This window comes from Salvelinus namaycush, chromosome 40, assembly GCF_016432855.1.
Source record: "Salvelinus namaycush isolate Seneca chromosome 40, SaNama_1.0, whole genome shotgun sequence".
NCBI classification, from domain to species: Eukaryota; Metazoa; Chordata; class Actinopteri; order Salmoniformes; family Salmonidae; genus Salvelinus; species Salvelinus namaycush.
In genome coordinates this window covers 17,097,458-17,121,397 of record NC_052346.1, presented here as the reverse complement: position 1 = coordinate 17,121,397, position 23,940 = coordinate 17,097,458, and the positions used below count along the sequence as shown (strand labels likewise).

The window sequence follows — 23,940 nt, the reverse complement described above, 5'->3', positions numbered from 1 at the left end:
ACCAGGGTGTCGGTTAGATGAGGTTAGTTTATTTAATATGCCTATTGTAATACCAGGGTGTCAGTTAGATGGGGTTAGTTTATTTAATATGTCTATTGTAATACCAGGGTGTCGGTTAGATGGGGTTAGTTTATTTAATATGTCTATTGTAATACCAGGGTGTCGGTTAGATGAGGTTAGTTTATTTAATATGCCTATTGTAATACCAGGGTGTCGGTTAGATGAGGTTAGTTTATTTAATATGCCTATTGTAATACCAGGGTGTCGGTTAGATGAGGTTAGTTTATTTAATATGCTATTGTAATACCAGGGTGTCGGTTAGATGAGGTTAGTTTATTTAATATGCCTATTGTAATACCAGGGTGTCAGTTAGATGAGGTTAGTTTATTTAATATGCTATTGTAATACCAGGGTGTCGGTTAGATGAGGTTAGTTTATTTAATATGCCTATTGTAATACCAGGGTGTCAGTTAGATGGGGTTAATGTAATATGCTATGTAATACCAGGGTGTCGGTTAGATGAGGTTAGTTTATTTAATATGCTATTGTAATACCAGGGTGTCGGTTAGATGAGGTTAGTTTATTTAATATGCTATTGTAATACCAGGGTGTCGGTTAGATGAGGTTAGTTTATTTAATATGCCTATTGTAATACCAGGGTGTCAGTTAGATGGGGTTAATGTAATATGCTATGTAATACCAGGGTGTCGGTTAGATGAGGTTAGTTTATTTAATATGCCTATTGTAATACCAGGGTGTCGGTTAGATGAGGTTAGTTTATTTAATATGCCTATTGTAATACCAGGGTGCCGGTTAGATGAGGTTAGTTTATTTAATATGCCTATTGTAATACCAGGGTGTCGGTTAGATGAGGTTAGTTTATTTAATATGTCTATTGTAATACCAGGGTGTCAGTTAGATGGGGTTAATGTAATATGCTATGTAATACCAGGGTGTCGGTTAGATGAGGTTAGTTTATTTAATATGCCTATTGTAATACCAGGGTGTCGGTTAGATGAGGCTAGTTTATTTAATATGCCTATTGTAATACCAGGGTGTCGGTTAGATGAGGTTAGTTTATTTAATATGCCTATTGTAATACCAGGGTGTCGGTTAGATGAGGTTAGTTTATGTAATATGCCTATTGTAATACCAGGGTGTCGGTTAGATGAGGTTAGTTTATTTAATATGCCTATTGTAATACCAGGGTGTCGGTTAGATGAGGTTAGTTTATTTAATATGCCTATTGTAATACCAGGGTGTCGGTTAGATGAGGTTAGTTTATTTAATATGCCTATTGTAATACCAGGGTGTCGGTTAGATGAGGCTAGTTTATTTAATATGCCTATTGTAATACCAGGGTGTCGGTTAGATGAGGTTAGTTTATTTAATATGCCTATTGTAATACCAGGGTGTCGGTTAGATGAGGTTAGTTTATGTAATATGCCTATTGTAATACCAGGGTGTCGGTTAGATGAGGTTAGTTTATTTAATATGCCTATTGTAATACCAGGGTGTCGGTTAGATGAGGTTAGTTTATTTAATATGCCTATTGTAATACCAGGGTGTCGGTTAGATGAGGTTAGTTTATTTAATATGCTATGTAATACCAGGGTGTCGGTTAGATGAGGTTAGTTTATTTAATATGCTATGTAATACCAGGGTGTCGGTTAGATGAGGTTAGTTTATTTAATATGTCTATTGTAATACCAGGGTGTCGGTTAGATGAGGTTAGTTTATTTAATATGCTATGTAATACCAGGGTGTCGGTTAGATGAGGTTAGTTTATTTAATATGCCTATTGTAATACCAGGGTGTTAGTTTATTTAATATGCCTATTGTAATACCAGCGTGTTAGTTTATTTAATATGTCTATTGTAATACCAGGGTGTCGGTTAGATGAGGTTAGTTTATTTAATATGCCTATTGTAATACCTGGGTGTTAGTTTATTTAATATGCCTATTGTAATACCAGCGTGTTAGTTTATTTAATATGTCTATTGTAATACCAGGGTGTCGGTTAGATGAGGCTAGTTTATTTAATATGTCTATTGTAATACCAGGGTGTCGGTTAGATGAGGCTAGTTTATTTAATATGCCTATTGTAATACCAGGGTGTCGGTTAGATGAGGCTAGTTTATTTAATATGCCTATTGTAATACCAGGGTGTCGGTTAGATGAGGTTAGTTTATTTAATATGCCTATTGTAATACCAGGGTGTCGGTTAGATGAGGTTAGTTTATTTAATATGCTATTGTAATACCAGGGTGCCGGTTAGATGAGGTTAGTTTATTTAATATGCCTATTGTAATACCAGGGTGTCGGTTAGATGAGGCTAGTTTATTTAATATGCCTATTGTAATACCAGGGTGCCGGTTAGATGAGGTTAGTTTATTTAGTATGCCTATTGTAATACCAGCGTGTCGGTTAGATGAGGTTAGTTTATTTAGTATGCCTATTGTAATACCAGCGTGTCGGTTAGATGAGGTAAGTTTATTTAATTGTAATACCAGGGTGTCGGTTAGATGGGGTTAGTTTATTTAGTATGCTATGTAATACCAGCGTGTCGGTTAGATGAGGTTAGTTTATTTAGTATGCCTATTGTAATACCAGCGTGTCGGTTAGATGAGGTTAGTTTATTTAGTATGCCTATTGTAATACCAGCGTGTCGGTTAGATGAGGTAAGTTTATTTAATTGTAATACCAGGGTGCCGGTTAGCGCTGGGCGATATGGCCAAAAATCCATATCCAGCTAAATTCATTGAATTATCACGATAACAATACATTTAACGATACGCTTATAACATTTAATGTGTACCACAGTTATTATTTTATTTTTTATTACCCTTAAAACTACTACAACTACTTTGATTGTTGTAGCTATCACTTGTCCCATAAACAATAACCCATATTAGCAAATTTATATAATTTCATAATTCCCATTTCTCTAGTAGGACCCTATAGGATATTTATGTAATGACCGATATCAGCAAAATGTTCACGATAAGTGGTCGGTGTCGATCATTTTCAGTTTATCGTCCCAGCTCTAGTGTCAGTATAGGATAACAACCTTGCTGTTCTAGGCCCATGACAAGAAATACAAGCACTCCCATTAGGAACGGCTAAAAGCATTCCTCCTTATTTTTAAAAATATATTTATTTAACCTTTATTTAACTAGGCAAGTCAGTTAAGAACAAATTCTTATTTACAATGACGGCCTACCAAAAGGCCTCCTGCGGGGACAGGCTGGGATTAAAAATAAATCAAATATAAATATAGGACAAAACACACATCACGACAAGAGAGACAACACTACCTTAAAGAGAGACCTAAGACAACAACATAGCAAGGCAGCAACATATGATAACACAGTAGCAACACAAAACATGGTACAAACATTATTGGGCACAGACAACAGCACAAAGGGCAAGAAGGTAGAGACAACAATACATCACGAGCAGCCACAACTGTCAGTAAGCGTGTCCATGATTGAGTCTTTGAATGAAGAGATTGAGATAACTGTCCAGTTTGAGTGTTTGTTGCAGCTCGTTCCAGTCGCTAGCTGCAGCGAACTGAAAAGAGGAGTGACCCAGGGATGTGTGTGCTTTGGGGACCTTTAATAGAATGTGACTGGCAGAACGGGTGTTGTATGTGGAGGATGAGGGCTGCAGTAGATATCTCAGATAGGGGGGAGTGAGGCCTAAGAGGGTTTTTATAAATAAGCATCAACCTGTGGGTCTTGCGACGGGTATACAGAGATGACCAGTTTACAGAGGAGTATAGAGTACAGTGATGTGTCCTATAAGGAGCATTGGTGACAAATCTGATGGCCGAAGGTTAAAGAACATCTAGCCGCTCGAGAGCACCCTTACCTGCCGATCTATAAATTACGTCTCCGTAATCTAGCATGGGGGAAATCAATATAAATATATGCCATTTAACTGATGCTTTTATCCAAAGCAACTTAGTCATGCGTGCATATATTTTACGTATGGGTGGTCCCGGGAATCGAAACCACTACCCTGGCCTCACAAGCACCATGCTCTAAAAAGGATCACATATACTGTAGATTGTATACATAGGATATGTCTGTTACCTAACTCTGTCCTTCTAGGCTACATTAGACAAGGTTAAGGTTACAGATAATCCAGGGAAAATCTGTTTATTTGTAAAATATTACATACTGTAGGCCCCTAGTCTGTTACTAGAGGTCCGATAATGAACACAAGTCTGTGAATTGTGTTCAACTGGGCCTAGGCTACATCCAGGCCCCTTGGTTTCATCCAATCGCTCCTCATATCCGTAGGCTTCGTGGTATGTTTATAAAGTAGGCTAGCAGCCTTTTATTTCCTGGTTGAGCATGTTGTGGCGTGTCTGAATCAGGATTATCCCTTCCATTATGAACTCATGCAGTTGCCTGTCCAGAGACATTTAGCCTCAATCTTGTTTAATTCTGATTGATGGGTTGTTATTAAAGTTGCATTAATCAAATCAAATGTTATTTATCACATGCTTCGTAAACAACAGGTGTAGACTAACAGTGAAATGCTTACTTACGGGCCCTTCCCAACAATGCAGAGACAAAGATAATACTTATACTGTGTTTACTTCACAGCTTCATGGGAAATGCAGTTTTCTGAACAGGTCTGGGTGGGGAGAGCGGGGTTGGGTAGAGAGGGGGCTCCTTTCTTGCTTGTAGTCAGTGAGTGGGATAGGAAAATTATTTTCTTGGGTTCACTGTCCTGCATTTTGCGCTGGGGATTTTTCAGGGGTGACTGCAAGCATACCTAACATCCAGATAGAAATGGATAGTGTAGAACAGACATTCTCTTGCATGAATAAAATAGGAATAGGGAATCCCATCTGCTCTACATGATGTGCAAGGCTGTGAGGGATGCAGTCCACTGAATAGTCTCCTGCTGTGGACTGTGATCAAAGTAACAAGCTCCTGACATCAGTCTGTCTGTTCTGTTCTGGGAGGAATGGAGGTAATACCGTCACGCTCAGCACTAAGGATTAACAGTCACAAGTTATACTCACCCCCACCCTCTCCCTCACACTCTCTCGGAGAGTTTTTCAGCAGCTAGGTTATCCTTCATGTTGGCATCAAACACTCCATAACAATAATGTTGTAAGATTCTTGCTAGAATGTAAACTGTGTTAGAACTCTAGGTGCCAACATGGCGAACCATTGGGATCCTAAATCTCAAACGGAGTTGGCCTAACTTTGCACTGGCCATGAGTAGGCTATTTCAGTATTTCGGACGCACATTGTTGAGACATCCTCTTGAGTGATGAAACGCACACACCTATTATCTGTCGTCTGGCTGCCTTTTGTTTTGTCGTCATGACAACCATGCTGAATGCAGTGAGGTGTGCAGAGTGTAGTCTGACTCAGCGTAAGCGGTATTGCTTATGCCCTTTTATAAATCACTGCTAGATCCCAGGGGGAAGACTGCACTCTTCTTTCTGTGGGTGTATCTCAATACAATTGCCTTCCTCTCCTTGTCTCCTCTCCTCCATCACTACTAATGTTCTTCAGTCCTGGTCTGGGACACCCACAGGGGATGCAGGCTTCTGTTTGTTTATTTCACATCAATGTAGATGAACGAGAGGAGATTAGAAGAAGATACTTCAGACTATTGGGATGCACCCCATGGCAAGTAAGGGGAGAAATGCCTGTGGTACACTGATATATGGTAAAATTAAACAATAAGGCTTGAGGGGGTGTAGTATATACCACGGCTAAAAGCAATGTGGAGTGCCTGGATACAACCCTTAGCCGTGGTTTATTGATCATATACCACAAACCCCCAAAGTGCCTTATTGCTATTATAAACTGGTTACCAACGTAATTAGAACAGTAAAAATATGTTTTGTCATACCCGTGATATACCACAGTTTTCAGCATTCAGGTCTCGAACCACCCAGTTTATAATGTGTGATATACACTGAGTGTACAAAACATTAAGAACACCTTCCTAATATTGGCTTGCACCTCAATTCGTTGGGTCATGGACTCTACAAGGTGTCGAAAGTGTTTCACAGGGTTGCTGGCCCATGTTGACGCCAATGCTTCCCACAGTTGTGTTAAGTTGGCTGGATGTCCTTTGTGGTGGAATATTCTTGAAACACACAGGAAACTGTTGTGTGGAAAAACCCAGCAGCGTTGCAGTTCTTGACACAAACCACTGTGCCTGGCACCTAAAGGCACTTCAATCTTTTGTCTTGCCCATTCACCCTCTGAATGGCAAACAGACAATCCGTCTCAATTGTCCCAAGGCTTAAAAATCATTTTTTAACCTGTCTCCTCCCCTTCATCTATATTGATTGAAGTGGATTTAACAAGTGACATCAATAAGGGATCATAGCTTACACACTCTTGGCATTCTCTCAACCAGCTTCATGAGGTAGTCACCTGGAATGCATTTCAATTAACACGTGTGCCTTGTTAAAAGCTAATTTGTGGAATTTCTTTCCTTCTTAATGTGTTTGAGCCAATCAGTTGTGTTGTGACAAGGTAGGGTGGGTATACAGAAGATAGCTAAAATACCAAGTCCATATTATGGCAAGACAAGCTCAAATAAGCAACGAGAAACGACAGTCAGTCCTTACTTTAAGACATGAAGGTTAGTCAATTCAGAACATTTCAAGAACTTTGAAAGTTTCTTCAAGTGCAGTCGCAAAAACCATCAAGCGCTATGATAAAACTGTCTCTCATGAGGACCACCACAAGAAAGGAAGACCCAGAGTTACCTCTGCTGCAGAGGATAAGTTCATTAGAGTTAACTGCAACTCAGATTGCAGCCCAAATAAATGCTTCGCAGAGTTCAAGTAGCAGACACATCTCAACATCAACTGTTCAGAGGAGACTGCGTGAATCAGGCCTTCATGGTTGGATTTCTGCAAAGAAACCACTGTTAAAGGACACCAATAAGAGACTTGCTTGGGCCAAGAAACACGAGCAATGGAAATTAGACCAGTGGAAATCTGTTCTTTGGTCGGAGTCCAAATTGAGATTTTTGGTTCCAACCGCTCTGTCATTGTGAGACGCGGAGTAGGTGAACAGATGATCTCCGCATGTGTGGCTCCCACCATGAATCATGGAGGAGAAGGTGTGGGGGTGCTTTTCTGGTGACACTTAACAAGCATGGCTAAAACAGCATTCTGCAGCAATATCCCATCTGGTTTGCACTTAGTCCCACTATCATTTGTTTTTCAACAGGACAATGACCCAAAACACCTCCAGACTGTGTAAGGGATATTTGACCAAGAAGGAGAGCGATGGAGTGCTGCATTAGAGGACCTGGCCTCCATAATCACCTGACCTCAACCCAATTGAGATGGTTTGGGATGAGTTGGACCGCAGGGGTATTTTGGGATTTCATTAGCATTCCCATTAGCTGTTGCAAATGCAGCAGCTACTCTTCCTGGGGGCCACACAACTTGAAACATGACATAATACAGAACATTAATAGACAAGAACAGCTCAAGGACAGAACTACTTACATTTTTTTTAAAGGCATAAGTAGCCAACGTATCTATGCATACACAAACTATCTAGGTACTGTGCTGTGAGGTGTCGCTTTGTCTATTTTTTTCTTAAACGGGTTTGCTGTTTATTTGAGCAATATGAGATGGAATGGAGTTCCATGCAATAACGGCTCTGTATAACATTACGTTTTTTTGAATTTGTTCAGGATTTGGGTACAGTGAAAAGACCCCCGGTGGCATGTCTGGTGGGGTAAGTGTGTGTCAGAGCTTGTGTAAATTGACTATGCAAACAATTTGGGATTTTCAAAAAAAGAGTAGAAGGCCTAGAGAGCTGCCCTGCGGTACAGCACACTTTACAGCTTCCATTAAAGAAAACCCTTGTTTTATATTAGATTGCCATATCGTGGATTTAGAGCGGAGGTTGAAAGCTGAGCTGAGGTTCAACAACAGTTTATGGTCAATAATATCAAAGGCAGCACTGAAATCTAACAGTACAGCTCCCACAATCTTCATATTATCATTTGTCAGTGCAGTACATGTTGAGTTTCCTTCTCTATAAGCATGAAAGTCTGTTGTTAGTTTGTTTACAGAGAAATAGCAATCTATTTGGTCAAACACAATTTTTTCCAACAGTTTGCTAAGAGCTGGCAGCAAGCTTATAGGTCTGCTGTTTGAACAAGTAAAGACCGCTTTACCACTCTTGGGTAGCAGAATTATTTTGGCTTCCCTCCAGGCCTGAGAACGAAGGCTTTCCTCTAGGCTCAGATTAGATATGACAGATAGGAGTGGCTATAGAGTCAGCTACCATCCTCAGTAGCTTTCCATCGAAGTTGTCAATGCCACGAGGTTTGTCATTATTGATCGATAACATTCCTTTTCCCCCCACCTATCCCACACTAACTTTACAAAATTCAAACTTCCAATGCTTTTCTTTCATTATTAGTTTTTTTTTTATGCATGAATATGTTGGCACACTGTTCGTTGTTGGCATTTCCTGCCTAAGTTTGCCCACTTTGCCAATGAAGTAATGATTAAAAATAATTGGCAAAATTAAATGGTTTTGTGATGAATAAGCCATCTGATTCGAAGAAAGATGGAGTTGAATTTGTCTTTCTGCCCATAAATTCATTTAAAGTACTTCCATCATTCTTTATATTTTTGATATTGACTTCATAATACAGTTTCTTCTTTTTGTTGAGTTGTCACATTTCTCAATTTGCAGTAGTCAGCCAGTCAGATGTGCAGCCAGACTTATTAGCCACTCCTTTTGCCCAATCTCTTTCAACCATAGGGTTTTTCAATTCCTCATGGAGCCTTAAGTCAGTTTCTTAACAGGTGTTTGTGTTTATCAATAATTGGAAGAAGCAATTTCATAAATTCATCAAGTGCAGCGTCTGGATGCTACTCATTAATCACATCAGACCAAAAAATATTTGTAACATCATCCACATAAGTCACAGCTAACTCTTATACACTATTTTAGGCCCAGCTGTTGGAACTTTGGCTTTCCTGGATATAGCCACTATATTTTGATCACTGCATTCAATGGGTACGGATACTTGTTCCTGTAGTGTTTGTAAACATGGAATAGCCTTCGTTTCTCAGAACAAGAATAGACTGATGAGCTTCAGAAGAAAATGATTTGATTCTCAACAGTTTTCAGCTGTGCTAACATAATTTCAAAATGGTTTTCTAATGATCATTTAGCTTATTAAAATTATAAACTTGGATTAACAAACACAACGTGCCATTGAAACACAGGAGTGATGGTTGCTGATAATGGGCCTTTGTAGATATTCCATTAAATATCTGCCGTTTCCAGCTACAATAGTCATTTACAACATTAACAATGTCTACACTGTATTTCTGATCAATTTGATGTTATTTTAATGAACAAAAAATTTAAAAACAAGGAAATTTCTAAGTGACCCCAAACTTTTGAATGGTAGTGTGTGTGTATGTATTCTCCCAAAGGATTTTCAGATCAAAACCGTGTCCTATCCTATCTGAGGAAATGAGAAGCATCACATCTTCCAATTTAATTTTTTCTGAATTGGGATTTTTAAATAAATTATCTGCCACTGATAAGTTTTTTTTTTTTTGCATGAAAAAACAGTTTCAATCGGACGGAAGGTATAAATAAGCAATAAGGCCCGAGGGGGTGTGGTATATGGCCAATATACCAGGGCTAAGGGCTGTTCCTATGCATGACGCAACGCGGATACAGACCTTAGCTGTGGTATATTGGCCATATCACAAACCCCTGAGGTGCCTTATTGCTATTATAAACCGGTTACCAACGTAATTAGAGCAGTAAAAATAAATGTTTTGTCGTACCCATGGTATACGGTCTGATATACCGCGGCTGTCAGCCAATCAGCATTCAGGGCTCGAACCACCCAGTTGTGTAATTTATGTTATCGATAGATAGGGTATAATGTGTGTGTTGTGTGTCCTGTGTGTGCTAAGGCTGTCAGGAGAGACACGAGGAGAGGCCCAGCCACCATGCCGCTGTTCGGTAAATCCCACAAGAATCCCGCCGACATCGTCCGGACTCTGAAGGAGAACATGGCCATCCTGGTCAAACATGACAAGAAAACAGATAAGGTGTGACGCATCTTCATAACATGAGTCCTTACACCACGAATCCGCACTAAACAAATCCTTACAACACAAGTCCTTATAATAGTCCTCACCACACAAACCAGTACTTCCCTTAGAAAAGGCCCACAAGCAGGTGTAACATTGCTGTTGGGGCCTCGGTGTACCTCTTCTATTTGATGCAATCAGTCAGTTGGTTTTGTTATTATTACGGTGCGCCTCTAGCTGACACTGGGCTGTGAAAGTAGCATCGCTGCCTGGCCGTTCCTTCATTGACACCCAGCTGTAAAGGCCCTCGCCACCACGGGACTGTTAGAGAGTTCTGTCCAGACAGAACTCGCAGTAACCTGGCTGTGTGCTGGAACTGCTTCAGCTCTAACCAGGCTGCTTCCACACACAGCCCAGCTATAGTGATCTCAATACAGTCCACTCCTGTCATATGCAATGCTGATATCCAGAGCAAGTCAATAATAATGTGTCTTATGATTGGGCCTGAGGCTGAGACATAAGTGTCTACAGAGCTGTACCTCCATAGGTAGTCAATTAAATGTCTCCCTCTAGTGGTCAACTCAAGTATAATACAATGGCAGTTTTTTTTAAATAAAAAGCATAACATTATTGTTAGAAGTACATATTGTGCCTGTGTGTCTAACTGGTGTCCCTGTCCCAGGCATCAGAGGAGGTGTCTAAGTGTCTTGTGGCCATGAAGGAGATACTATATGGGACCGGTGACAAGGAGCCTCACACAGAGACGGTGGCCCAGTTGGCCCAGGAGCTCTACAACAGCGGCCTGCTCATCTCCCTGGTGGAAAACCTGCAGGTCATCGACTTTGAGGTGAGACTGAGCCAAAGCCGGACCATCAGGGTCGTGTTCATTAGGCACCAAACAGAAGGAAACGGTCTGAAACAAGGAGGCTTTCCTTTTTAAACGTTTTCCATTGCATGTCCCCAGGGGAAGAAGGACGTGTGTCAGATCTTCAACAACATCCTGCGGAGGCAGATCGGCACCCGCAGCCCCACCGTCGAGTACTTCTGCTCTCACCAAGAGGTGCTGTTTGTGCTGCAAAAAGGGTGAGTTTCTCTCTCACACACACACACACTCTTCATGTACCACAGCTGACCACAGCCATTGGTATGATACTCAGTGACGTCTGCGTGTGTCCCTCTTCCTGCAGGTATGAGACCCCTGGGTCGGCGCTGAACTGTGGCATCATGCTGAGGGAGTGTATCAGACACGAGCCACTGGCCAAGCTGGTTCTCCACTCAGAACACTTCCAGGACTTCTTCAATTACGTAGAGATGGAGACCTTCGACATCGCCTCAGACGCTTTCGCCACCTTCAAGGTCAGATTACACAAGATTTGAAAGCATCTTTGGGTCCTGGAAAAACCTTGTATTAAACCCATATTAATAAGACTAGGATGGGCCGAGATGATATGCTAATCTTTACATGACTGTTGTATCTGTCCATGCCCATTTGTTTGACAGTTGAAAAAATGTATAGAGCAGAAATGATTCGATGCAGCAGATGATATGCAATATACAATGTTTGTTTTTGTGTGAATTAAAGTGAGCACGTTTCCTCCCCCATTCACAGGACCTACTCACAAGACACAAGGTCCTGGTAGCTGAATATCTAGAACAGAATTATGACGCAGTAAGTGACATGTTCAACATTCTGCTGCCCTGGGAGCATTTACCTTTATCAGATGGACTTCATGGAAAGAAAATGTTTTTTGTTGTTACACCATCCACCCTCTGCCCTCTTGACAGAATTCATGAAGGAATGGGTGAATGCATTTACGACGTCACACACTCGTACTCTCATTGCCATTTACCAGATGAATACACTGAAGTGTGTGCCGATAAACAAAACATGTTGATTGATGACCCATACTCTACAATGAATGAGTGCATTTATAGCACCCTTAACACATTAGCCACATACACTCCAGGCATCTGTGGTCACTGGCTTTCCCCGCTTGCATAAGACCACTGTGTCTGTTGGTTGTAGTGTGGGGCTCAGGGAAGACCCCAGGGGAGAGCAGACAGGCCGGCTGGAGGCTGCTCGGGTTACAGGCCAGACACTACCCTACACTACCCTACACTATTACTTTGGCTGCTTTCATGCCAAAAGCCGCTGGAGGCTTATCTCTCTCTCTCACTCACACACACACGGGCCCAAACAGCACCCCTGATAAGGGCCCTTTCAGACCTGACAGAGATGTTAGAGAATATATCAACTTCAACAGACATTCCATCCCTTTTAACTATCTGAAACACCTATTTAATTCTATGAACATTTTTTTTTTTTGTGAATTTATTTTGAGCCACTTTTGACTGTTGAGATGCAGCCACCCCTCAGCCTGTTCCTTTATATCTTTGCAGATCTTTGACCAGTATGAGAAGTTATTACACTCTGATAACTATGTGACAAAGAGACAGTCATTAAAGGTGTGTTCTATTATTCACATTATTTATAGACTAAAACTTTGCATGCTATTATGGTGTTGATCATCTTGCTTCATAGTAAACATTTGCATACCCTGGTCTTTGTGTGTTTGTGTAGTTGTTGGGAGAGCTTCTGTTGGACAGGCATAACTTCACAGTGATGACCCGGTACATCAGCAAGCCTGAGAACCTGAAGCTGATGATGAACCTACTGAGGGACAAGAGCCCTAACATACAATTTGAGGCCTTCCACGTCTTCAAGGTACGACACAAAAGCCGTTCCCTGAGCCGTTCATATACAAAGTCTGGCAAACTGGCACCCATGTTGGCCCCAAACATTCCATGGCATTACCATTGGGTTCTTACTAGAATGTAATTGCCGATATCAATGTAATGTACAGAGCTGACAGGCTAACCCCTCCACCCAGGTGTTTGTGGCGAACCCCAACAAGACGCAGCCCATCATAGACATCCTGCTGAAGAACCAGCCCAAACTCATCGACTTCCTTAGCAACTTCCAGAAGGACCGCATGGACGACGAGCAATTCAACGATGAGAAGACCTACCTAATCAAACAGATCCGAGACCTAAAGAAACCCGCCTCTTAAAACCTTACCCCCATTCGTCCCCAAAACCCTTCCCCTTAGCTATGACCTTTACCCTAACCTTTACTTTTTTGTTGACAAAAATACATTGACAATAATGATTCAATTTCTTAATATCGAAGACATTATTGTGTCTTTTTCTTGGTTCCTTAAACTTTGCAGAGAATAGTTCTTAATCACAGATTTCTTTTCATTGTTTTTACTTTTAAATGAACCCTTTTATTATTAGTGTGTAGTGTTCCAAAACGGGAAGGGGATTTCCTCTCTTGGGGGGAACCAATGGTTAGAGACCTCTAGGTGATTGGCTGAGTGAGCTGTGGAGACCACTGGTCATCACTTTAATTGCGCAAATGTTCTCTTTTCATTGCCACTTGCAGGCACGAGCCAGCGAGATAGTTCTGACTTCTTTCTAATACTCTCCTAATCTAACCACAGTACAACTGAAGTATCCAGAATCATAGAAGGAATTGCTATTTCTCTATTAGAGGATCTAAATGGTATTTGTGGAACTCCTCTTCACTCACATTCCCTGCTAGTCTTACTCCTGTGGTTGTACTTCCACTATTTACACTTAAGTTATGTTTCAACGCTGTAGTAGGTCCTCTGACATGACAACTCTAAATGTGATCTTACAAGGAACATATTAGATGTCTGGTGATCAGCAAGGCCATTCTTTTACTGCTAACCTTCGTATAGAATATGACTTATCAATAGTTTTGATAATTGATTCTCCACAGATGGCTGGTAGCATTTTCTGTATCATTCAACGCTAAAGGATGTATTCCTTTTTGGTTTATTTTAAGCTGATGAAGTAGTTTCCTGATCAACAGGACTCTATCATGATGATGATTTTAAAAAAAAATGTCTTGTGTATAAAAGCTGGTTTTAACCCATAAGTGAGTGCCATTGCAGGTGACAGAAATCCTGAACGAAAGTGATTTCTTTAACTTGTTTTCTTCTTTAGATGGTGGAGGGGGATGGTTGGTGGAACACATTAACAGTAGGGGTACATACAGTGGTGCCTTTGTGTTTTCCCTTTTTTTGTATTTTAAATACTTTTCTAGGCGGATCTTATTTCGAAAAATATGGTCTGGTTGAACATATTAGTCGTGATTAAGCAATGAACCTTGAACTCACTATATTTGAGTTGTGCAGTTGAAGGAATATTTTACTTTGAAAAACTTGTTGCAGTTCATTGATCGCATCATAAAACTAGGAACCAGGAGGCCAAAACTCAGGACTATGATTGTCCAGGAAAGCTAACATACCAGTAAACTGGATAAGGTAGAAGCATCTTGCGCTGAATATGATTTATTTTTTACATGTAGCTTGTTTTGGGGGAAATCTAAATTAAATAACCTCAGACAAATTGAGCCAATGCATATTTTAATTGTGGTGGTTGAGCTTGTAAGTTACGATCACATCTAAATTGAAAATATGAACTAATGAATATGGCTCTTCAATGTAATATTGAATAATAAATGTGATGGGCACCATGCCACGGACAAGTGATTGTTCTTTAAATGGCCAAATACTTTTTTTTTTCAATTGTTAGATTGGACTTGACACACAAGGGATAGAATCCTCAATGCCCTTGTCGTTTTGGTGAAACTCCTTCTAGCCCTGTTCTATATCTGGTGCTTACATGCAATCTTGACCACATTTCTAGACCAGTGTAGACAATTAATTGTGAACAGATCTTCCTGACCCTCTCGAGGTAGCCGGGGACAAATTGATTGGTTGGATGAAAGTTCAGTGGGCAGAGCTTATTGACATGTCAGTGGGTGGAGTTTACAAGTGTTTCAGGGAGGTGGAGTGCTTGTGGGAGGGTGTTAAACAGGTTGCGACAGATGGTGTTGCCAGTTTGTTTTCCAACCTACTTAAATGTTTTAGTACATATCTGACATTCTAAAATGACTAATGGAATGAACAGCTTTAAAATGTACAAAAACAATAATGGTGCTGTGGACTAGGACGGAGACCACAAGGTCATAGGTTCAAGTCTTGCCATGCCAATGACCTCTCAAAAGTTACATTTTGAACCCTAGTCCCTCCCTGTATTCAAATTATGAGATTCCCAATGTTAAGACATATTGATCCCTTGAATCAATGATTTTAGAGGGACTATTTAAAATGGTTTGACAATCCAGATCTGTTTACACTTGTAAGATATCAAGATACAATTAGTCCTCGACCTCTGGAGGTAGTCAGGAAGAATCACCATCAATAATTGTAATATTCTACACAGGTCTAGAAATGGTCACAATCAGAATATGGACAAGATCAAGACACAGGACCCATGTTAACACCAGGTATAAACGGGGCTTCAAATGGCATAAACTGTGACGTTGGATTAAAATGATAAAGAGACTTAAAAGATTCAGGCTATATCAGTAGGAACTTACACCCGAGCCAAAACAGATTTACTTAACATACTGTACTAAAGTAATATTGACCCTTTTCAACCATGGGATTTCATTTTTTTTTTTTTATCACTGATACTACTGTACCACAACACCAATAAAAGAAATGCATACATTGTTTTCCCGGTTTGTCATATTTTATATAGTTTTTTTTTGCTGTTAGATGCTTATTGTTGTCAGTTAAAAGCAGTTTGGCAAAATAGGATGAAACAATTCCAGGATGTAGGAGCCAACCATGTAACAAAAAAACAACAGACAAAGCACAGTTGCATGGGTCTAGGAGTTATTATCCTTTGAGGCAAAAGTGCAATATAGTGGCGGTAGCCTGCACTGGCTGGGATGGGACTTGGATTCTTCAAGTCTGGAAGAACTATAGTAAACTTAAAGCTACAATCAACAGTAGCCTTCATACAACTTTCATTGTAAACTCCTCAAACAATTAGGAAACACGCATTTACAGTTAACTTATACATACAAGCCTTGCAAATACTTTTTTTTAAATATCTACGTAGTACCATGTCCTTTAAAAATCACCTTGAGTTTACTCCTTGAAACTGTCCATTACAGGGGAGTATGAAGAGGCCTTTGAATTTCCAACATTGTTAAAATGCATCCTTCCTTACTTGAATCACTGATCAATATGTGATTGGATAAATGAAATGTTTCCAATGCCAACAAGAGCCCGGGGACCGTAGCCTGGTGAAACCAGACTGAAAGCTACAGGTACCATTGTTCAACAAACAGGGGAACGGTCTGGGTTTGTTGCTGACCGTAACCTCTTATTGGATTGAAGGGCCTGTTCAGGCTGTCTCCCATGCTTCCCCACACATCCATCTGTAATCATAACAAGACATGGTCAGAGGTGGGACACATCGCAGAGTCAAATCAGAGACGGTTAGAAGGGCTGATCCATCATCAGTATTGTGGTGATTAGGTGGCGGCATGCACATTATATTTGTGCGACCAGCAATATAAACTCAGCAAAAAAAGAAACGTCCTCTCACTGTCAACTGCGTTAATTTTCAGCAAACTTAACATGTGTAAATATTCGTATGAACATAACCGAGACATAGACTGAACAAGTTCCACAGACATGTGACTAACATAAATAAAATAATGTGTCCCTGAACAAAGGGGGGGGGGGGTCAAAATCAGAAGTAACAGTCAGTATCTGGTGTGGCCACCAGCTGCATTAAGTACTGCAGTGCATCTTCTCCTCATGGACTGCACCAGATTTGCCAGATCTTGCTGTGAGATGTTACCATGGCAGAACACTGACATTCCTGTCTTGCAGGAAATCACTCACAGAACGAGCAGTATGGCTGGTGGCATTGTCATGCTGGAGGGTCATGTCAGGATGAGCCTGCAGGAAGGTCTTCCCTGTAACGCACAGCGTTGAGATTGCCTGCAATGACAACAAGCTCAGTCCGATGATGCTGTGACACACCGCCCCAGACCACGACGGACCCTTCACCTCCAAATCGATCCTGCTCCAGAGTACAGGCCTCGGTGTAACACTCATTCCTTCGAAGATAAATGCAAATCCGACCATCACCCTTGGCGAGACAAAACCGCGACTCATCAGTGAAGAGCACTTTTTGCCAGTCCTGTCTGGTCCAGCAACGGTGGGTTTGTGCCCATAGGCGACATTGTTGCCTGTGATGTCTGGTGAGGACCTGCCTTACAACAGATCTACAAGCCCTCAGTCCAGCCTCTCTCAGCAAATTATTACGGACAGTCTGAGCACTGGAGGAGGGATTGTGCGTTCCTGGTGTAACTCGGGCAGTCGTTGTTGCCATCCTCTACCTGTCCCGCAGGTGTGATATTCAGATATACCGATCCTGTGCTGGTGTTGTTACATGTGGTCTGCCACTGCGAGGACGATCAGCTGTCCGTCCTGTCTCCCTGTAGCGGTCTTAGGTGTCTCACAGTACGGACATTGCAATTTATTGCCCTGGCCACATCTGCAGTACTCATGCCTCCTTGCAGCATGCCTATGGCACGTTCACGCAGATGAGCAGGGACCCTGGGCATCTTTCTTTTGGTGTTTTTCAGAGTCAGTAGAAAGGCCTCTTTAGTGTCCTACGTTTTCATAACTGTGACCTTAATTGCCTACCGTCTGTAAGCTGTTAGTGTCTTAACGACCGTTCCACAGGTGCATGTTCATTAATTGAACAAGCATGGGAAACAGTGTTTAAACCCTTTACAATGAAGATCTGTGAAGTTATTTGGATTTTTACGAATTATCTTTGAAAGACAGGGTCCTGAAAAAGGGACGTTGTTTTTTTTCTGAGTTTATTAGAGAAGGAGGAGAAGATGTAACATCACTCTCTACAAAGTGACAAATGTCATGCTAACTAATGGTACAGAGAAGGACAACTCACTGGCTAGATGAAGACCAGCATGTTCAGAGGCTCTCCTGGCCAGAGAGGACTTCTGCCACTGTGACGAAAACATGTAAACACACTAAGAAAATTGCATCTGTAGAAAGCACTATCATAAGTATACCTCAATAGCCTAACAAGGAAAACACAAGGATAGGTCAAAGCTGAATGGAAAACATCTAGGAGGAATCCATCCAGTTTTTTCCCTCATCAGTACAGATGAAGAAAATATGAGAGGAATAGACTATTGAGATGCTGCTACACCCATAGAAAAACTATTCATCCGTCAATCAATGTAGGTACTCACAATGAACTTCAGGACTCCTTGGAGGCTGTGGAATCTGAGGTAGGAGATGTCTCCCTTGTCTTTGCCGCTGTCCAGGTCAGTGGTGTAGATCTGCTTGATCCCAGCTCCTCGGATCAGAGGGACACACTCATCACACGGACACTTAGTCACAAACAGCATGGTGTTCTCCTCCTCGCGGATCTCGTCACTCCTAGAAACGACAGTCAATCACATTTATTTAAGTCATAAATCCTCATGCCCAGCTACTAATTCCTGCCCCCTGGTCCGACTTCTCGGATGTACCTCCTTGCTTCCTCTCCTTGCATCCTCTCTGCCATCTCCGCTGACCTGTAAGGGCTGGACAGGTCGAGAGCAAATATACGCATGTACACATTCCCTGTATTTCCTTCATCTACAGATGTAGGATCTTAATTTGATCACCCTGTTGCAGAAAAACTTTCCTGCAATGCAAGAAATGTAAAATGTGTAGTGTATTTGAGGTTTAAAAAGGCTTCTGCAGTTTGCCAATTCCACTTTAAAAATGTCAATACCTTACGAAAAATGTATCAAAACCTACAAAAATGTCCATTAATTATAATCCACATTTCCTGTTGCTGCAATTAAGCTCCTACATCTGTATCCTGTCCTCTCATATCAGTGGAGATGAAGGGTGGATATAAGGGGAGGAAGTCACTTAGGAGTATTGAGATGGAGCCCATGTCTTCCCTCTCCTCCTGACCTGAAGGTGAGTGCGTTCTGCTCAGCGTGGATGATGTAGCGGTACTTCCTCCTCTGGCGGTCCTGCTGTTTGTTGTCCATCTGGGGGTACTCTCCGTACTCTGAGCCCACTGGGTAGGCGTTGTACCCACAACCCACCAGGTACAGCCGCCCCGTGCCATCACAACCACCCTAAAACAGGTGAGCACAGAACACAGTGAATGCCAGTTTGACCTTATTCAAAATACATAATATTCATGTATAGTTATGAGCTTAGAAAACACAACAATGGTTTACTCACTGATTTCCCTTCTGCCCAAATGACAGCACCAACCCCAACCTTAGGGTCCTCTGGAATATCAACAAACAAGTAACACTCAGACATGTTCATCTGTTTCAACCTTCAGACAGGTTGAACCACCCATCACAGCTTGTCCTGTTAGCCTTAAAACATGAACATATAGTTAACCTTTTCAAAAAATTTAATTTTGATTTCTTGAGTGATCGGCTGACCAACCAATCAAATAACTCCTTTTCATAGCAGCTTTCGCTAACCACTAATGAAACTAGAATGTCTTTTGGGATACTTTCTGTTCATCGGACACCCGATACCCCCCCCAGGGCAACACATCTCTCCAACAAACGTGCAGTCAACCATGGGACGTTATGTCATAACAATAGTCTCGTCATAACAATAGTCTTCTCTCCTGCAATTTTTAATTGCCTGGTACTCCTTTATGTGATTCCCCACAAAATGTGGTGACATGTCATATTTACAAAATGACTTCCTAGTTTGAATGAGTAATCTGGCTAGTATATAGACTACTAAACAGATATTTCAGGTACCTGTTCTGTAGGCCAACAGTCTGGCCTGTACGATGCAGTGTCTGGCAATTTCCTGGGACACCCCCTGAGGCTGGGGCTGCTCCGAGGTTGCAGGCTGGGAGTCCTTCCTGTAGAAGCCATGCTGGAGAAGAGGCACACTAGCAGCTACTGAGGCCAGAACCCCAACCAGCTCCCTCATGTTCTGACGCAGGTCGGAGAAGTACGGCTCCATGCAGAAGTTCTCCAGACCTGTAGCAAAACAGTGTCAAATCCTCATCTATAAACAGTATGTTTACCATTCATTTAACAGGATCTACACAACAGATGGCATGGCACGTGGCCTCTTGAGCAAAGGAGATCCTCAAACCTACCCATCTTGAGTTAGCCAATATAGCTCAAATACAGCTAACCGGTGAACACAAGCTAGCTAACAAGTATGGTTGAATGATTGTACTACGGACCTATTTTGGTGAGAATGTCACGGTGGCACTGTTCGTGTGGGATTAGGAACTCTTTGGAGAAAGTGTCCAGGTTCCGTCTCCTCTGCTTCCAGTAGAAGTCCCCGGCGTCCAATTCGGGGTCGTCCCCCGACACCCTCGCCATGAAGTCACACCCCCTGGAGGTCTCCTCCACAAACTGCTGCAGGCCGGGGGCCACGGGCTGCACCACCACACTGATGTGGGGCCGGCTGTTGGATTTCAGCCTCTCGGACGCAATGGCGTCCAGCATGGCATCCTGGGAAGTGGAGTCCGTCCCATTAGGCCTGACCGCTAGCAGACTCATCTCAGGGTCACCAGGCCAGAAGGAGATGCGGCTCACCCCAGCTGAAGATGACAGACAAGAGACAAGACATTACAAGTGACCTCTCTCTCTGTGTGTGTATGTATATATCTCCTCACCATTGATAAGCATCTTGAGGCAGGTAGCGCAGGGTCTCCTAGAGAAGTAGAGGTCTGAGGCAGCCAGCCTGGGCCCGTGTCTGATCACAGCTACCTGCCCCACGTGGAGCTCTGGACCGGAGCAGTGGAGACCCACCACCCTCTGGTCCCGAACCACCACCAGGCCTGTACCCCGCGTCTGACACACAGAAACAGACAGGAGATGATGCATATCATATAATTGATGATGCTCAATATGGTCATTTAGTGCATGTTATCTATAAAAAAATTAAATAAATTGACACATACACCTGATAGGTGCAGTGAAATGTGTTGTTTTACAGGGTCAGCCATAGTAGTACGGCACCCCTGGAGCAAATTAGGGTGAAGTGCCTTGCTCAAGGGCACATCAACAGATTATTCACCTTGTTGGCTCGGGTATTCAAACTAGCGACCTTTCGGTTACTGGCCCAACGTTCTAACAACAATATGTAATGGCCGCTACACAGTGCATTCAGAAAGTATTAAGACCCCTTGACTTTTTCCACATCACAGCCTTATTCTAAAATAGATTTTTAAATAAATGTACTTCATCAATCTACACACAATACCCCATGTTGACAAAGCAAAAGCAGGTTTTTAGAAATGTTTGCAAATGTATAAAATAAAATAAAATAAAAATGAAATATCACATTTACATAAGTTTTCAGACCTTTGTAGAAGCACCTTTGACAGCAATTACAGTCTCAAGTCTTCTTGGGTATGACGCTACAAGCTTGGCCCACCTGTATTCGGGGAGTTTCTCACATTCTTCTCTGCAGATCCACTCTTCACCGTAGGGATGGTGCCAGGTTTCATTCAGGCCAAATAATTCAGTCTTGGTTTTATCAGACCAGAAAATCTTGTTTCCTCATTGTCTGAGAGTCCTTTATGTGCCTTTTGGCAAACTCCAAGTGGGCTGTCATGTGCCTTTTACTGAGGAGTGGCTTCCGCCTGGCCACTCTACCATAAAGGCCTGATTGATGGAGTGATGATGAGATGGTTGTCCTTCTGGAAGGTTCTCCCATCTCCACAGAGGAACTTTGGAGCTCTGTCAGAGTGACCATCGGGTTCTTGGTCACCTCCCTGGCCAAGGCCCTTATCCCCCCGATTGCTCAGTTTGGCCGAGCGCCCAGCTCTAGGAAGAGTCGTGGTGATTACAAACTTCTTCCATTTAAGAATGGGTCGGCAGGTTAGAGCGTTGGACTAGTAACCGAAAGGTCGCAAGATCGAATCCAGCTGACAAGGTAAAAAATGTAATTCTGCCCCTGAACAAGGCAGTTAACCCACTGTTCCTAGGCCGTCATTGTGAATAAGAATTTGTTCTTAACTAACTTGCCTAGTTAAATAAAAGGTAAAATATATTTTTTTAAATTATAGAATGATGGAGGCCACTGTGTTCTTGGGGACCTTCAATGCTGCAGAAATGTTTTGGTTACCCTTCCACAGATCTGTGCCGACACAATCCTGTCTCTGAACTCTATGGACAATTCCTTTGACCTCATGGCTTTTTGCTCTCCACAGCACGGTCAACTGTGGGACCTTATATAGACAGGTGTGTGCTTTTCCAAATCATGTCCAATCAATTGAATTTACCACAGGTAGATTCCAATCAAGTTGTAGAAACATCTCATGGATGATCGATGGAAATAGGATGCACCTGAGCTCAATTTCAAGTCTCATAGCAAAGGGTCTGAATACTTAGCCTGTTTTCACTTTGTTATTATGGGGTATTGTGTGTAGATTGATGAGGGGAAAAGGCTGTAACATAACAAAATGTGGAAAAGGGGAAGGGGTCTAAATACATTCTGAATGCACTGTAGGTCAAACTTACAAAGTCATTCTGGTTTATGTCTTCTGGTTCCTCCTTGGGGAAAAGTTCCATCCATAAACTGAGCAGGGTGAAGAGGTTAACCTTGGACAGCCTGGGTCCATGACCTAAAAACACACCATAGAAAAACAGGATTACAAACAGGGAAGGCTAGTGAGTTTTTTGTCCACTAGATCTTTGCTGCTCCCAAGTGATAACACATTGAGCTCAAAGAAATGATTTAGGTTAAAGCAAACATTGGGCAGACATTTGCTTCCTCTTCCCACCAACTCTGGAGCACTGACATAGAATGTGAAACTGTTGGCCAGTACATTTCTCTTCAAAACATGTATGTGACTCTGGCATTCATAGGGGAGAACAACCAAACAGATGCTTGATCCAGCAACCCTACTATTACAGAGCAAGCCCAGCTTACCTGTCCGGTGCCATAAAGCGCAAGACCTCTTTGCAGAACCAGTCACGTTATCCTTGGAACGTCACTACCCGAAACCGCTACCATTTAAGTTTCAACTTCAATGGGGTGACAGAATTGTTACAACAAAAAAAAAAATAGGACGGTTGTACTATTTAATGGTTTTGATATAATGATACATTTCAGAAATTCTGACAAAGATGTAGTATATTTAATTCAACTGCTAATAATACTAGGTAAATTTCATATTCACAAATGTTCTAATTCAAAACCTAACTTTTTTCACTTTATAAATGAGTTTAAACAATATGGCACTACTTTAACTAAAATGAAAAACAAAAAGGCAATTCAAACTTGTATTATTCATGAATATGATTTGTTTGTTTAGGATTCCTGGCAATGTAAATAGTTTGTATGCTTGTTTGCATGTGACTATTCCTCTTTTGTTGATATTTGTTAATAAAAAATACAAAAATAAATAAACTTCAATGGGGTGACGTCAGACAGTTGGGACGTCCCAAGGATCCCGTTTGGACGTTTCTAGACAGTCACTACGTAGGTTACAGACGTGTGGGTTCAAACTAATAAAAGCCTAGACGGTGACACGTCTTTATTTTTAATATGCCTCAAAGCTCATTATTCCGTGTGAGTAGAAATATTATATCGAACAGTAAAAACATTCGCAGCATTCTCTGTCAAGCTGTCAACTCGCCAGTAACTGACAGCGCAGTAGTCTCACCTTGTACTTTGGTGTCGGTTTGTGTGCTGGCTTCCCTTACATCGCGATATCCTTTACAGTTGCATGAAGCGGCACAGGTTGGTTTCAAATATTGGTTCGACTGTACAGTATCCGTCGTTGCCATTCAATCAATTGAATGTAAAATGTAGCGAAGGTCACCAGACAAGGCAAATACGTATGATGATTTGATGTTGTAGGTTTCTGAACAGCTAAGCTAGGCTTCTTCCTATATCTTCTGACGTGGAACAAATAGG

At 41.7% G+C, this 23,940-nt stretch overlaps 2 protein-coding genes across 4 annotated transcripts in view; one reads left to right on the top strand and one right to left on the bottom strand.

Moving 5' to 3' along the window:
• The window catches only part of LOC120033613 (calcium-binding protein 39-like), a 24,232-nt gene extending 8,537 nt beyond the window's left edge, over positions 1-15,695 (top strand). Inside the window, exons 2-9 of the mRNA XM_038980044.1 lie at positions 9,965-10,102; positions 10,767-10,931; positions 11,049-11,167; positions 11,272-11,440; positions 11,694-11,753; positions 12,485-12,550; positions 12,666-12,809; positions 12,976-15,695. Coding sequence (XP_038835972.1) covers positions 10,001-10,102; positions 10,767-10,931; positions 11,049-11,167; positions 11,272-11,440; positions 11,694-11,753; positions 12,485-12,550; positions 12,666-12,809; positions 12,976-13,155 — 1,005 coding nt within the window. The 5' untranslated portion in view covers positions 9,965-10,000 and the 3' untranslated portion in view covers positions 13,156-15,695. The remainder of the gene's footprint in view (positions 1-9,964; positions 10,103-10,766; positions 10,932-11,048; positions 11,168-11,271; positions 11,441-11,693; positions 11,754-12,484; positions 12,551-12,665; positions 12,810-12,975) is intronic.
• LOC120033612 (cytidine and dCMP deaminase domain-containing protein 1-like) lies at positions 15,610-23,940 on the bottom strand. Of its 3 annotated transcripts, none has more exons than XM_038980041.1 (10): positions 23,687-23,939; positions 22,539-22,642; positions 20,687-20,864; positions 20,249-20,611; positions 19,809-20,036; positions 19,264-19,313; positions 18,985-19,154; positions 18,267-18,456; positions 17,960-18,017; positions 15,610-16,409 (listed from the first exon to the last, which is right to left on the bottom strand). In XM_038980041.1, the coding sequence occupies exons 1-10, from the start codon at positions 23,808-23,810 to the stop codon at positions 16,309-16,311; spliced, it is 1,566 nt and encodes a 521-aa protein (XP_038835969.1). In that variant the 5' UTR covers positions 23,811-23,939; the 3' UTR covers positions 15,610-16,308. The 3 variants fall into 3 exon arrangements, with proteins under 3 accessions (XP_038835969.1, XP_038835971.1, XP_038835970.1); XM_038980043.1 differs by lacking the exon at positions 23,687-23,939 and adding an exon at positions 22,951-23,668; XM_038980042.1 differs by lacking the exon at positions 17,960-18,017 and having other exon boundaries at positions 23,687-23,940.